General features: G+C 46.8%; 1 protein-coding gene across 1 annotated transcript in view; it reads left to right on the plus strand.

Moving 5' to 3' along the window:
- The first annotated feature begins 1,734 nt into the window (after positions 1-1,734).
- Positions 1,735-13,257, plus strand: part of WDR35 (WD repeat domain 35) — a 71,811-nt gene continuing 60,288 nt past the window's right edge. The window contains exons 1-4 of the mRNA XM_063442126.1: positions 1,735-1,859; positions 10,263-10,380; positions 11,781-11,852; positions 12,997-13,089. Of these exons, the coding sequence (XP_063298196.1) occupies positions 1,836-1,859; positions 10,263-10,380; positions 11,781-11,852; positions 12,997-13,089 (307 nt within the window). The 5' untranslated portion in view covers positions 1,735-1,835. The remainder of the gene's footprint in view (positions 1,860-10,262; positions 10,381-11,780; positions 11,853-12,996; positions 13,090-13,257) is intronic.

A 13,257-nucleotide genomic window follows, 5' to 3' on the forward strand; every position in this document is an offset into this window, starting at 1 on the left:
TTTGATGATATAACTTACAATATGTATAGCACAATTGAATAATATGTAAATGTCTATCAATTGATGCAAATAATTACTAATTCGTATTTAAATGATGCAATGTCTGTACAGTAGGCATAAAATACCACAATTTTGTTATTGACTATTCCAGACAGTAAATAAAACACTCATATCAACAGGTATTTGTAAATGTGCATGAATCTTTAATTAAAGGGATTTTATAGTGTTAGGAATATAATTCTGTATTCCCAACACTATAGTGCCCTCTGGTCCCCCCTCCCTAATGACGCCCCCCCCCTCACATAAAGGAATAAGAAATCCTTTAGTCACTTACCCGATTTGGTGCTCCACCTCCTCCAATATAATCTGAGGGGGGACCTAGTGCGCATGCACAGCGAGCGCCTTAGGTCCTCCCCATTGGAAAGCATTGCCTCAATTTTACTGGCACTGGATGCAGAGCGTAAGGACGCCCAGCATCGTTTTAGGGACTCAGAGTCCGTTAGAATCCCGGAAGAGCCTCTAGTGGCTGTATGATAAAAAAAAAAAAAAGCTGCAATGTTTTACATTGCAGGACTAAGTGGGATTGTAACATTGCACTTAGACCACTTATTATTTATTTATTTATAAAATATTTTACCAGGAAAGATTCATTGAGATTTCTCTCGTTTTCAAGTATGTCCTGGGTCCACAAATCATTGCATTGTTACAGTTAGTGTACAATAAAATACAAAAACAATATTAATACACAATATATACAAAATTGAACATAGAACAGGTAGGAAATATATAATCAACCATGACACGTGCATTCTGTTTTGAGGTATTTAGAGAGGGATCTCTTAAAGGACTTTAAGCTTGGGGAAGATTTTAAATTGTGCGGGAGGTCGTTCCATAATTGCGGTGCTCTGTAGGAGAAGGAGGATCGGGCTGCTTTCTTTTTATATTGAGGTAGACTAAATAAAGTGCTGAACAGGATCGGAGGTTATAGGGGGTGGGAACAGACAGGGAGAGCATTCTGCTCAGGTAGGGTGAGAGTTTCCCTGAAAAGCTCTTAAACACAAGGCTGGAAAGATGAAGGGTGCGTCTGGATTTCAGCGACAGCCAGTTTAGCTCTTTTAGCATGTCACAATGGTGGGTAAAGTAATTACAATGAGATGAAGTGGTCTTGGTGTCTTGGTGACCATTTACATAATATTAAGCACTTGGTCACTGAATATTATGGTATCTAATATTCCCATTCAGATGAATTAAATAAGTAGAGTTGAGCACAAATTTCAGCGGATACAAACAAATTAAATTAATTTTAATCTACGCTCGAATGTGTCAATCGTCCCGGATTTACCGGTGGAGTCATATTCATTGACAAATCGATTAGTTTGGGAATAGAATAAAAGGCATTCGAGTTGTTCGTACCAGCTAAAGAGAGTTGGTGCACAAGGCTAGAAATTAGCATTGAAAGGTTCCTGGACTTTCTAAACTTATATTGCACATAATTAATTTGTTGGCATCTACCAGTTACCATTACTGTTTTAATTTGCGTTAGGCTAGTGGTTGCATTACAAAAAAAAACAAAACAACAACATGGAGTTATTGTTATTATTTTTTAGCTTGTATTTAGCCATTTCTTTATTGGAGAGCTGGCGTTTGCCAGGAACAAAGATGGCCGCCGCAGACAGTTCGGCTACTTCCTGTAACTCCTGCCACGGGGAGTCACTTCCTGTGTGCTTGGTTACCTAGTGACAGGACAACTCCACATCTTGGAGTATCTCAGAGCGTTCACCTGCTCCCGGGGGTCTGCCAGTATCGGTAATTAGCGGAGCCCACCCGCCGCCGCCATGTTTATTTACCTGAGCAAGAAGGTAGGTGGCAGTGGGTACCCAGTGTGTGGGTAATGGGAGATCCTGGGCTGGGGAAGGTAGGTGGCAGTTGGCACCCAGTGTGTGGGTAATGGGAGATCCTGCGCTGGGGAAGGTAGGTGGCAGTGGGTACCCAGTGTGTGGGTAATGGGAGATCCTGCGCTGGGGAAGGTAGGTGGCAGTGGGTACCCAGTGTGTGGGTAATGGGAGATCCTGGGCTGGGGAAGGTAGGTGGCAGCGGGTACCCAGGGTGTGGGTAATGGGAGATCATGCGCTGGGGAAGGTAGGTGGCAGTGGGTGCCCAGTGTGTGGGTAATGGGAGATCCTGGGCTGGGGAAGGTAGGTGGCAGTGGGTACCCAGTGTGTGGGTAATGGGAGATCATGCGCTGGGGAAGGTAGGTGGCAGTGGGTACCCAGTGTGTGGGTAATGGGAGATCCTGGGCTGGGGAAGGTAGGTGGCAGTGGGTACCCAGTGTGTGGGTAATGGGAGATCCTGGGCTGGGGAAGGTAGGTGGCAGCGGGTACCCAGTGTGTGGGTAATGGGAGATCCTGGGCTGGGGAAGGTAGGTGGCAGCGGGTACCCAGTGTGTGGGTAATGGGAGATCATGCGCTGGGGAAGGTAGGTGGCAGTGGGTACCCAGTGTGTGGGTAATGGGAGATCCTGGGCTGGGGAAGATAGGTGGCAGTGGGTACCCTGTGTGTGGGTAATGTGAGATCATGCGCTGGGGAAGGTAGGTGGCAGTGGGTACCCAGGGTGTGGGTAGTGGGAGATCCTAGGCTGGGGAAGGTAGGTGGCAGCGGGTACCCAGTGTGCGGGTAATGGGAGATCCTGCACTGGGGAAGGTAGGTGGCAGTGGGTACCCAGTGTGTGGGTAATGGGAGATCCTGCGCTGGGGAAGGTAGGTGGCAGTGGGTGCCCAGTGTGTGGGTAATGGGAGATCCCGGGCTGGGGAAGGTAGGTGGCAGTGGGCACCCAGTGTGTGGGTAATGGGAGATCCTGCGCTGGGGAAGGTAGGTGGCAGTGAGCACCCAGTGTGTGGGTAATGGGCGATCCTGGGCTGGGGAAGGTAGGTGGCAGTCGGCACCCAGTGTGTGGGTAATGGGAGATCCTGGGTTGGGGAAGGTAGGTGGCAGTGGGTGCCCAGTGTGTGGGTAATGGGAGATCCTGCGCTGGGGAAGGTAGGTGGCAGTGGGTACCCAGTGTGTGGGTAATGGGAGATCCTGCGCTGGGGAAGGTAGGTGGCAGTGGGTACCCAGTGTGTGGGTAATGGGAGATCCTGGGCTGGGGAAGGTAGGTGGCAGTGGGTACCCAGTGTGTGGGTAATGGGAGATCCTGGGCTGGGGAAGGTAGGTGGCAGTGGGTACCCAGTGTGTGGGTAATGGGAGATCATGCGCTGGGGAAGGTAGGTGGCAGTGGGTACCCAGTGTGTGGGTAATGGGAGATCCTGCGCTGGGGAAGGTAGGTGGCAGTGGGTACCCAGGGTGTGGGTAATGGGAGATCCTGGGCTGGGGAAGGTAGGTGGCAGTGGGTACCCAGTGTGTGGGTAATGGGAGATCCTGGGCTGGGGAAGGTAGGTGGCAGTGGGTACCCAGTGTGTGGGTAATGGGAGATCATGCGCTGGGGAAGGTAGGTGGCAGTGGGTACCCAGTGTGTGGGTAATGGGAGATCCTGGGCTGGGGAAGGTAGGTGGCAGCGGGTACCCAGTGTGTGGGTAATGGGAGATCCTGGGCTGGGGAAGGTAGGTGGCAGCGGGTACCCAGTGTGTGGGTAATGGGAGATCCTGGGCTGGGGAAGGTAGGTGGCAGCGGGTACCCAGTGTGTGGGTAATGGGAGATCATGCGCTGGGGAAGGTAGGTGGCAGTGGGTACCCAGTGTGTGGGTAATGGGAGATCCTGGGCTGGGGAAGATAGGTGGCAGTGGGTACCCAGTGTGTGGGTAATGTGAGATCATGCGCTGGGGAAGGTAGGTGGCAGTGGGTACCCAGGGTGTGGGTAGTGGGAGATCCTAGGCTGGGGAAGGTAGGTGGCAGCGGGTACCCAGTGTGCGGGTAATGGGAGATCCTGCACTGGGGAAGGTAGGTGGCAGTGGGTACCCAGTGTGTGGGTAATGGGAGATCCTGCGCTGGGGAAGGTAGGTGGCAGTGGGTGCCCAGTGTGTGGGTAATGGGAGATCCCGGGCTGGGGAAGGTAGGTGGCAGTGGGCACCCAGTGTGTGGGTAATGGGAGATCCTGCGCTGGGGAAGGTAGGTGGCAGTGAGCACCCAGTGTGTGGGTAATGGGCGATCCTGGGCTGGGGAAGGTAGGTGGCAGTCGGCACCCAGTGTGTGGGTAATGGGAGATCCTGGGCTGGGGAAGGTAGGTGGCAGCGGGTACCCAGTGTGTGAGTAATGAGAGATCCTGCGCTGGGGAAGGTAGGTGGCAGTGAGTGTCCAGTGTGTGGGTAATGGGAGATCCCGGGCTGGGGAAGGTAGGTGGCAGTGGGTGTCCAGTGTGTGGGTAATGGGAGATCCCGGGCTGGGGAAGGTAGGTGGCGGTGGGTACCCAGTGTGTGGGTAATGGGAGATCCTGCGCTGGGGTAGGTAGGTGGCAGTGGGTACCCAGTGTGTGGGTAATGGGAGATCATGCGCTGGGGAAGGTAGGTGGCAGTGGGTACCCAGGGTGTGGGTAATGGGAGATCATGCGCTGGGGAAGGTAGGTGGCAGTGGGTACCCAGGGTGTGGGTAATGGGAGATCCTGCACTGGGGAAGGTAGGTGGCAGTGGGTACCCAGTGTGTGGGTAATGGGAGATCCTGGGCTGGGGAAGGTAGGTGGCAGCGGGTACCCAGTGTGTGGGTAATGGGAGATCCTGGGCTGGGGAAGGTAGGTGGCAGCGGGTACCCAGTGTGTGGGTAATGGGAGATCATGCGCTGGGGAAGGTAGGTGGCAGTGGGTACCCAGTGTGTGGGTAATGGGAGATCCTGGGCTGGGGAAGATAGGTGGCAGTGGGTACCCAGTGTGTGGGTAATGTGAGATCATGCGCTGGGGAAGGTAGGTGGCAGTGGGTACCCAGGGTGTGGGTAGTGGGAGATCCTAGGCTGGGGAAGGTAGGTGGCAGCGGGTACCCAGTGTGCGGGTAATGGGAGATCCTGCACTGGGGAAGGTAGGTGGCAGTGGGTACCTAGTGTGTGGGTAATGGGAGATCCTGCGCTGGGGAAGGTAGGTGGCAGTGGGTGCCCAGTGTGTGGGTAATGGGAGATCCCGGGCTGGGGAAGGTAGGTGGCAGTGGGCACCCAGTGTGTGGGTAATGGGAGATCCTGCGCTGGGGAAGGTAGGTGGCAGTGAGCACCCAGTGTGTGGGTAATGGGCGATCCTGGGCTGGGGAAGGTAGGTGGCAGTCGGCACCCAGTGTGTGGGTAATGGGAGATCCTGGGCTGGGGAAGGTAGGTGGCAGCGGGTACCCAGTGTGTGAGTAATGAGAGATCCTGCGCTGGGGAAGGTAGGTGGCAGTGAGTGTCCAGTGTGTGGGTAATGGGAGATCCCGGGCTGGGGAAGGTAGGTGGCAGTGGGTGTCCAGTGTGTGGGTAATGGGAGATCCCGGGCTGGGGAAGGTAGGTGGCGGTGGGTACCCAGTGTGTGGGTAATGGGAGATCCTGCGCTGGGGTAGGTAGGTGGCAGTGGGTACCCAGTGTGTGGGTAATGGGAGATCATGCGCTGGGGAAGGTAGGTGGCAGTGGGTACCCAGGGTGTGGGTAATGGGAGATCATGCGCTGGGGAAGGTAGGTGGCAGTGGGTACCCAGGGTGTGGGTAATGGGAGATCCTGGGCTGGGGAAGGTAGGTGGCAGCGGGTACCCAGTGTGTGGGTAATGGGAGATCCTGCACTGGGGAAGGTAGGTGGCAGTGGGTACCCAGTGTGTGGGTAATGGGAGATTCTGGGCTGGGGAAGGTAGGTGGCGGTGGGGAAGGTAGGTGGCAGTGGGTACCCACTGTGTGGGTAATGGGAGATCCTGTGCTGGGGATGGTAGGTGGCAGTGGGTGCCCAGTGTGTGGGTATTGGGAGATCCTGCGCTGGGGAAGGTAGGTGGCAGTGGGCACCCAGTGTGTGGGTAATGGGAGATACTGCGCTGGGGAAGGTAGGTGGTAGTGGGTAATGGGAGATCCTGCGCTGGGGAAGGTAGGTGGCAGTGGGTACCCAGGGTGTGGGTAATGGGAGATCCTGGGTTGGGGAAGGTAGGTGGCAGTGGGTGCCCAGTGTGTGGGTAATGGGAGATCCTGCGCTGGGGAAGGTAGGTGGCAGTGGGTGCCCAGTGTGTGGGTAATGGGAGATCCTGCGCTGGGGAAGGTAGGTGGCAGTGGGTACCCAGTGTGTGGGTAATGGGAGATCCTGCGCTGGGGAAGGTAGGTGGCAGTGGGTACCCAGGGTGTGGGTAATGGGAGATCCTGGGCTGGGGAAGGTAGGTGGCAGTGGGTGCCCAGTGTGTGGGTAATGAAAGATCCTGCACTGGGGAAGGTAGGTGGCAGTGGGCGCCCAGTGTGTGGGTAATGAGAGATCCTGCACTGGGGAAGGTAGGTGGCAGTGGCCGCCCAGTGTGTGGGTAATGAGAGATCCTGCACTGGGGAAGGTAGGTGGCAGTGGGCACCCAGTGTGTGGGTAATGGGAGATACTGCGCTGGGTGCCATTCACACTGGCATGTCTGGTGGGCATCATCAGTGAAAAGCCTCATTCTCCCCATACTCTGATTATTAATTATTATTATTACGTTATTTCTGGGCACCTCTGATGTTTCTGAACTCAAATGTTCATCAGCCTTAAGGAGAAAAAAAAACATCTATCTATCAATTAATTATCTATCTGTCATCTATCTATGTATCAATTATCAATCAATCTATATCTATCAATCAATCTATTAATTATCTATCAATCTATATCTATCAGCTATCATTCATCTATCATTCATCTATATATCAATTATCTATCTATCCATCCATCCATATATCAATTATCTATCAATCTATTAATTATCTATCATCTAATATCTATGAATTATCTATCAATCTATATCTATCTATCTAATCGCTATCATTCATCTATATATCAATTATCTATCGATCTATAGAAATATAGATTTTATGTTTGTTACAGCACTGGGACAAACTCCTCACTGCAGCCCAAAAGTCTCTTTTTCCAAATAGATGCTTCTCATAGAGGGGCATTGTAGACTCACGTTACATGTGTGACAATCTCCGAAATCCTCCAGTCCGATACTTTGCATGGTGATGCCGGAAGTAAAATCGATTCATTAACTAAATTTATTTGTGTTGGAAGAGTCCTAGTCTAGTGGTTGTGTGTCTGACTGTCACTGGAAGATGTGGAAAATATAAAATGTAGAAAAAGTGATGTTTCAGAAACAAACAAGTGATGTTAATGCAGCATACAGCTGTTGCAAACAGCAATAAATAAAATGGCATGGGAGATAGGGTGCAAATATCATTATTGTTTAATTTATGGATATTCAGAAAAATATAATTACATTCTGCAGGAAAGCAAGCTTCATTATTCTCAGTTGTCCAGTTTTCCTCGTGATAGACAGTTTTGCTAGTGGCATTGTTTTGCCCTTTCCAGAGAATGGCCACTGGTAACATGTCATACCTGTTCATCGAGCAAGACATTCTCCGATAATCCAAGGCGCTCTTTCCCAATCCAGCGATTCCCACACCAGACGATGACGTCTTAACTTGTTCCAACCTCATCAACGACGCTTGTGTGGGTGCACTGCCAGTACCACTTGTCCACACAATGTGGGTTCTGTTTATTTTGGTGTCACATGAGATGCAGGCCAATCAGAGGCAACAGCTCTTTTGTCCTCTATTCATTGCCCTATCCTTGTTCTCATGTACTATACTTTCTATATACGTTAAGCCTGGTCAAGTGCAAAAATACGTCTTTTCTGGGTATAGGGTTCTACATGCCTCACTGTTTGTGTTAGTGTTTGTCCTTGACAGAACATACTTGATGCATGGCTACCAGTGATAATGTTATTGTGCATGCATTCATTGGAGCAAGGCACTTGTTGCTTAAGGTTGGCAAGTTAACAATCCTTGTTTTACCCAAGAATGGCATCTTTCATTTTTGTCCTGTTTCTCCAATGCAATAATTGCCTCCATTAATTCCCTTAGCGGAATTTTAAAACGGTCTACCAGGAATGTGCTTGCACCTCAAACTCTGTTCCTGTAATTTGTAAAGTGGTAGGCAAACTTTGGCACTCCAAATGTTGTGGACTACATCTCCAATAATTCTCTTAGCCTGTTCTCCCATCATTCTCTTAAAGGGGCTCTCCAGTGCCAGGAAAGCAATCAGTTTTCCTGGCACTGCAGGTCCCCTCTCCCTCCCACCACCCATCCCCGGTTTCTGAAGGGGTGAAAACCCCTTCAGTGACTTACCTGAGACCCCTGCCGATGTCCCTCGGCGGTGGTTTCGGTTCACCACCGCTCCTCCCCTTCCTCATGTCAGCCGGCGGGGGAGACTGATCTCGCCCACCGGCTGAGGAGACCTAATGCGCATGCGCGGCAATTTTCTCTGAAACTGCTATGTTTACAGCAGAAAGGGTTAATCCTAGATGGACCTGGTACCCAGACCACTTCATTAAGCTGAAGTGGTCTGGGTGCCTATAGTGGTCCTTTAAACTGGGAGGAAAAGTAAAATAAACCTGCCCACTGGGCCATTTTCTGCCAATACAGTGCCAATTTGTATTTGTTAGCAGCTTAGTTGCACACTTTGTTTAGAAACACTTCTTCATCACATTAAGCATTTATGGTTTAACTTTGAATCCTCAGAATTGTGGCTAATGCAGCTAAGCTGCTACGTAATAGTTATAGAAAATGGCAGGGTAAACCCTTTCACTGGATGGCAGCTGACTGCAGAATATGGACAATGTAGGGGCAGAATAAAAAATATGTATGTTCAGCTAGGAGTAGACATTATGAATTTGAGATGATTAACCAGTGCCATGTCAGAAGGTGTGAAAAGTTCTTGCCCCAATGACACTAAACTGAGCTGCTCCGGGCGAGAATAGAACCTTCCATTTCCTGTTCACTCGCAGACAGAAGAGGAGCGGGAATGTCTGTACTCGCAAGGCACCTTCAAGTACACTCGCGGGAATGTCTGTACTCGCGAGTGTACTTAAAGTGAATGTATGTAAAGCGGGGCATGCCTGTACATCCTTCCTATTCTTCTGTTAGAATGCTTTGTCCTATCATGATGCTTGTTCGAGCAGCTGATGGTGGTACAGTAACCCTGGTTGCTAGACAATCGCTTAACCCTAAACACTAATTGCAATATCTTACCATAGTCTCCAGTGATCAATTACCCCCTATTTATGATATATTATAAAGATAAAGCATTAAAAAAAATAAACAAAAAAGATACACATCTGTTTAGCTTCCCTCTGTTCACTGCAGAAGTTTGTGAGTAGTAGTTTCCCCAGACGTAATTTCACTCGTCACTTTGGAACTGGAACTGCTCAGTAAACTGGAAAGACATACTGCAGTTGCTATTCACATAGCACACTTCACTGTTTAGTGAATCGGCCATGTTAAGCTCTTAGGAGAGCTGTTAGAGGAGTCAATGATCAGCAATCAGTGATCAAATAAGAATTCTTAAAATCGTAGTGTTCCTCTTTGTGCTTAGGTTGCTGGACACTCTGTTAACAATAATATTAACAGCGCCATCCCGATCTTGACCGTACAGCCTCAACTCCAATTCTGCGATCATCCTGATGGATGTTCTTGGGCCAATCCGATGCTTCTCTTAGAGAAGCATATAGTGGTAATAGTGCTTGGGAGTGTTCCTTTGCTTACTTTGTATTGCCTTGACCGGTTTTGTGCTTTCTGTAGCACTGGCTTGACTTTCATTAGCCATTGCAAGCTCATTAATAAACAGAAATGGACCCAAAACAGATCCCGGAGTGGACTCAATTTACCACATTTGTACAACTTGAAAAATTTCCATTAACAACTACTCTTTGCAAGCGGTCTTTAAATCATTGTGTGATCCAAATACATACATATCCAGTGCTTTACCAAAATCCAAAAATATCACATTCACTGACATACTTCTTCTGACATCTTCAAAGAATGAAAGGGACACCGTAGGCACCAACAGTTCCGGATCCTGCATCATACACTCAAGTTTAACCTTGGAAAAAGTCAGTGTTTATAATGATTCCCATGATATTTGAAACTCTCGGAAGTGCAATGTTCATTGGGTGCTTTCATCAAAAACTTTGGGCATCTTGGGTTTCGATGATGCAAATACAGCTGTGAGGGGTCCAAGGACAAGCTCAAATTTGTTTGAGGGAATTATATAATTGTTAATAGCATGTAAAATCAAGATTTGGAAATACAATTTATTTTTTGTTTTGTTTTTTTAGATTGCCATCCCTAATAATATCCGGCTAAAATGCATATCCTGGAACAAGGACCAAGGCTACATCGCTTGTGGAGGGGAATCAGGGCTGCTCAAAGTTCTAAAACTGGAAATGCAAACTGGTAAATAAAAATATATTGACATTTTAGTTGTATTTTTGGACCTCTCTGTATTTACTGATTTTAGGAAAACTGATAACTGCTTGTTTTGGGACATACTCAGTAATTTTGGAATACAAACAAGGCTAAGCAGTGAGTCCTAGATCCTGCACTTGATTATATATAGCTTTTTCCGTGAATGCTGATTATTATCCAGAAGTGAAAGGAAGAAAAGTCAAACCTGTATATTAGAACGTAGCTAGCATGCGAAAAGTCAATATTTTCTATTCATCATTTCCTGATTTAGGATTCTGTACATTCTGTGCTGCCAGTTAGCTCTGTTCAGGCTCCTCAGGAGCAGAAGGTGCTGACCACAATTCATTGAGCTCTGTATGTATATATTTTAATGTGTCCTGTCATGTATTGTTGAACTACAGTTCCCAGAATTCTCTACCAACCACTTCTTTGTTTGGAGATTATCTCCAGTTCCTTAATTTCCAATTTTTCAATGAGTGGCAGTGTTTATGACTATATAAAGATCATTCACAGTCCTGAATTTCTTTACATATTTCTCTGTCTAATCACTCTCTTCTGCCTTCTTCAGCACCTAATTACTATGAACACTGCACACTTTCAAGCATTAAAGGGACACTGTAGGCACTATTACCATTTAATCTCATTGACTTGGTTATAGTGCCCTGGAGTTCTGTCACTTTGCCTCCATTCAGTGTTAAACCGTTTTTGAGCAATAATTTAGCACTGAATGAGGATCCATGTCTTCCCATAGCCCCACCCGTGGAGGTATGGCTAAGGCCAGGATTAAACACTTCCTTTTACCCATACCAATTCATACCAGCAATAGCATTGTGATGAGCCCAATCCGCACAGCGGGGATGAATTGCTGGGTAATCATGTTTAGCATTAAAATATTAAAACCGGTTTAATGCTGAATGGAAGGTCAGCCTAAGCGTACACCTGTAGACACATATACATTAATCCACAGAACATCCCATTTGCAAATTATCATACTTCCGTCAGTAAAAAATAAACAAACGTTTTGCAAATATTTAGGTATAGGGCCTGACCTTTCCAGTTTTCTGTCTTTCTTAGTCTAGGACAGCTCATGCTCTAGTTTAATAATTAGCTTTATGGTACGGTTTTTATGTAGATTTTACTGTAAACCATTTCCCCATAGTACTCCCATGTTTAACCTAACAATGGAATTCCAGACATGTCTTGTTATAGAGGGGGTTTGCCTAAACACTGGTCCTTTAAGGAATTACTTAAAAACTCTGCTCAGCTACCATAGGTTGCACTATCCGAAAACCATAGCAAATACAATTATACATTAATGTTTTATAGATTCAAAAACCTTTACAATTGTTAATATGGCTTTATTTTCTGTTTTGTTCATTTTTTTTCAGATGATGCAAAGTTAAAAGGACTTGCAGCTCCAAGTAATCTTTCCATGAATCAGGCTCTAGAAGGACATACAAGTAAGTTATTTGTAAAAACAAAAACACCAAAAACTATGGAATGCTTAATTCAAATGAGAAGACCTTTATTGGAAGAGCAACTATCACCTTTTAGTTGACTTCACTCTCAATAAACTATGTTGACGAATGTGTTGGTTGATTTGTGCGACAGAAGTAAATATAGAACATACTTTCTTCCTCTGCTCTTCTGGGTGACTAGTGCTGCCATTAGAATGATCACATATTCTGGGGTGTGGGGGACACTGTCACTGAACCAACCATTTAGCTAAAGCGAGAGGCCTTGATTTAATCTGTTTAAATACGATTTATAAATGATTACAATCTGTTAGACTTCTGTAGATAAGTCATTTAAAAAAAAAATTCCAACAGCTTGTGAACATTTGAAAAGCTTATCCAAACGAATCTAATCAAAGCCAGAGTGGGTGTTTAATTTATCATTAGTCTCTTATAAACAACATGTGCTGCAATAAATTAAATCGTGGTAACTCCGCTGTCAAGCTCCCCCAACATAAGTGCTTGACAAGCCGCAAACACCATCTTTAGTTGTGTGGCACTCGGGATTGGCCTGTTTTTATTTTATAATTCTTTATTTTTGTAGTGCATTGTTATTCGATCTCATGGGAGTAAAAACATGTCATTGTATAACATTATAACATTAAAAATTGTAAGTAGATTGATTGGCCTGTTTTTAAAGGAACACACCAAGCACTATAAACACTACACTGTGTGATAATGATTATGGTACCCAGACTGCCCAGGTGCCTCCCCCATGTAAGTGGTCAAAGCATTTGCTAGCAGTTTGACAATTTATCTGGGGTCTCCCTGGCACAGCTCACTTTCTCCCTTGAGAGCCAGAAACTCCTTTATGCAGCTTACCTTGGCTCTGCTGTGCTGAGTTAACGCAATGCTTGAGAGTGTCACCTGATCGATCTCCGTCAATGAGTTGCGCTTCTGGCTCTCAATGGAGGAGATGCCAGGTGGATAAATTGTCAACCTGTTTGTAGACTGTTGGACTACTTACACTGGGGGACACTCCTTGCACGATACCCACTACAGTGGTATGGTGCTTGGGAGTTCTTTTAAATATTTGTTGACTAATTTTTATGTGATTAACACTTTCTGTGTTTATGATTTGGATCTGCAGGCTCTGTTCAGGTGGTGACATGGAATGAACATTTTCAAAAATTAACTACAAGTGATCAGAGTGGTTTAATCATTGTGTGGATGCTGTACAAAGGTAAATATAGATCAACACTATTCATATCCATGATATAAATTACTGTTGTGCATCATCTATATATAATAAAAATTTTCCTTTGCTCATCAGCTACATACCTCAAACTTCTTCTGTAATTGATCCAGAATTCCCGGTTTGCCATGCAAATGAGACAGGCTTTGATTTTTA

This window comes from Pelobates fuscus, chromosome 2 (assembly GCF_036172605.1).
Source record: "Pelobates fuscus isolate aPelFus1 chromosome 2, aPelFus1.pri, whole genome shotgun sequence".
Taxonomy (NCBI): domain Eukaryota; kingdom Metazoa; phylum Chordata; class Amphibia; order Anura; family Pelobatidae; genus Pelobates; species Pelobates fuscus.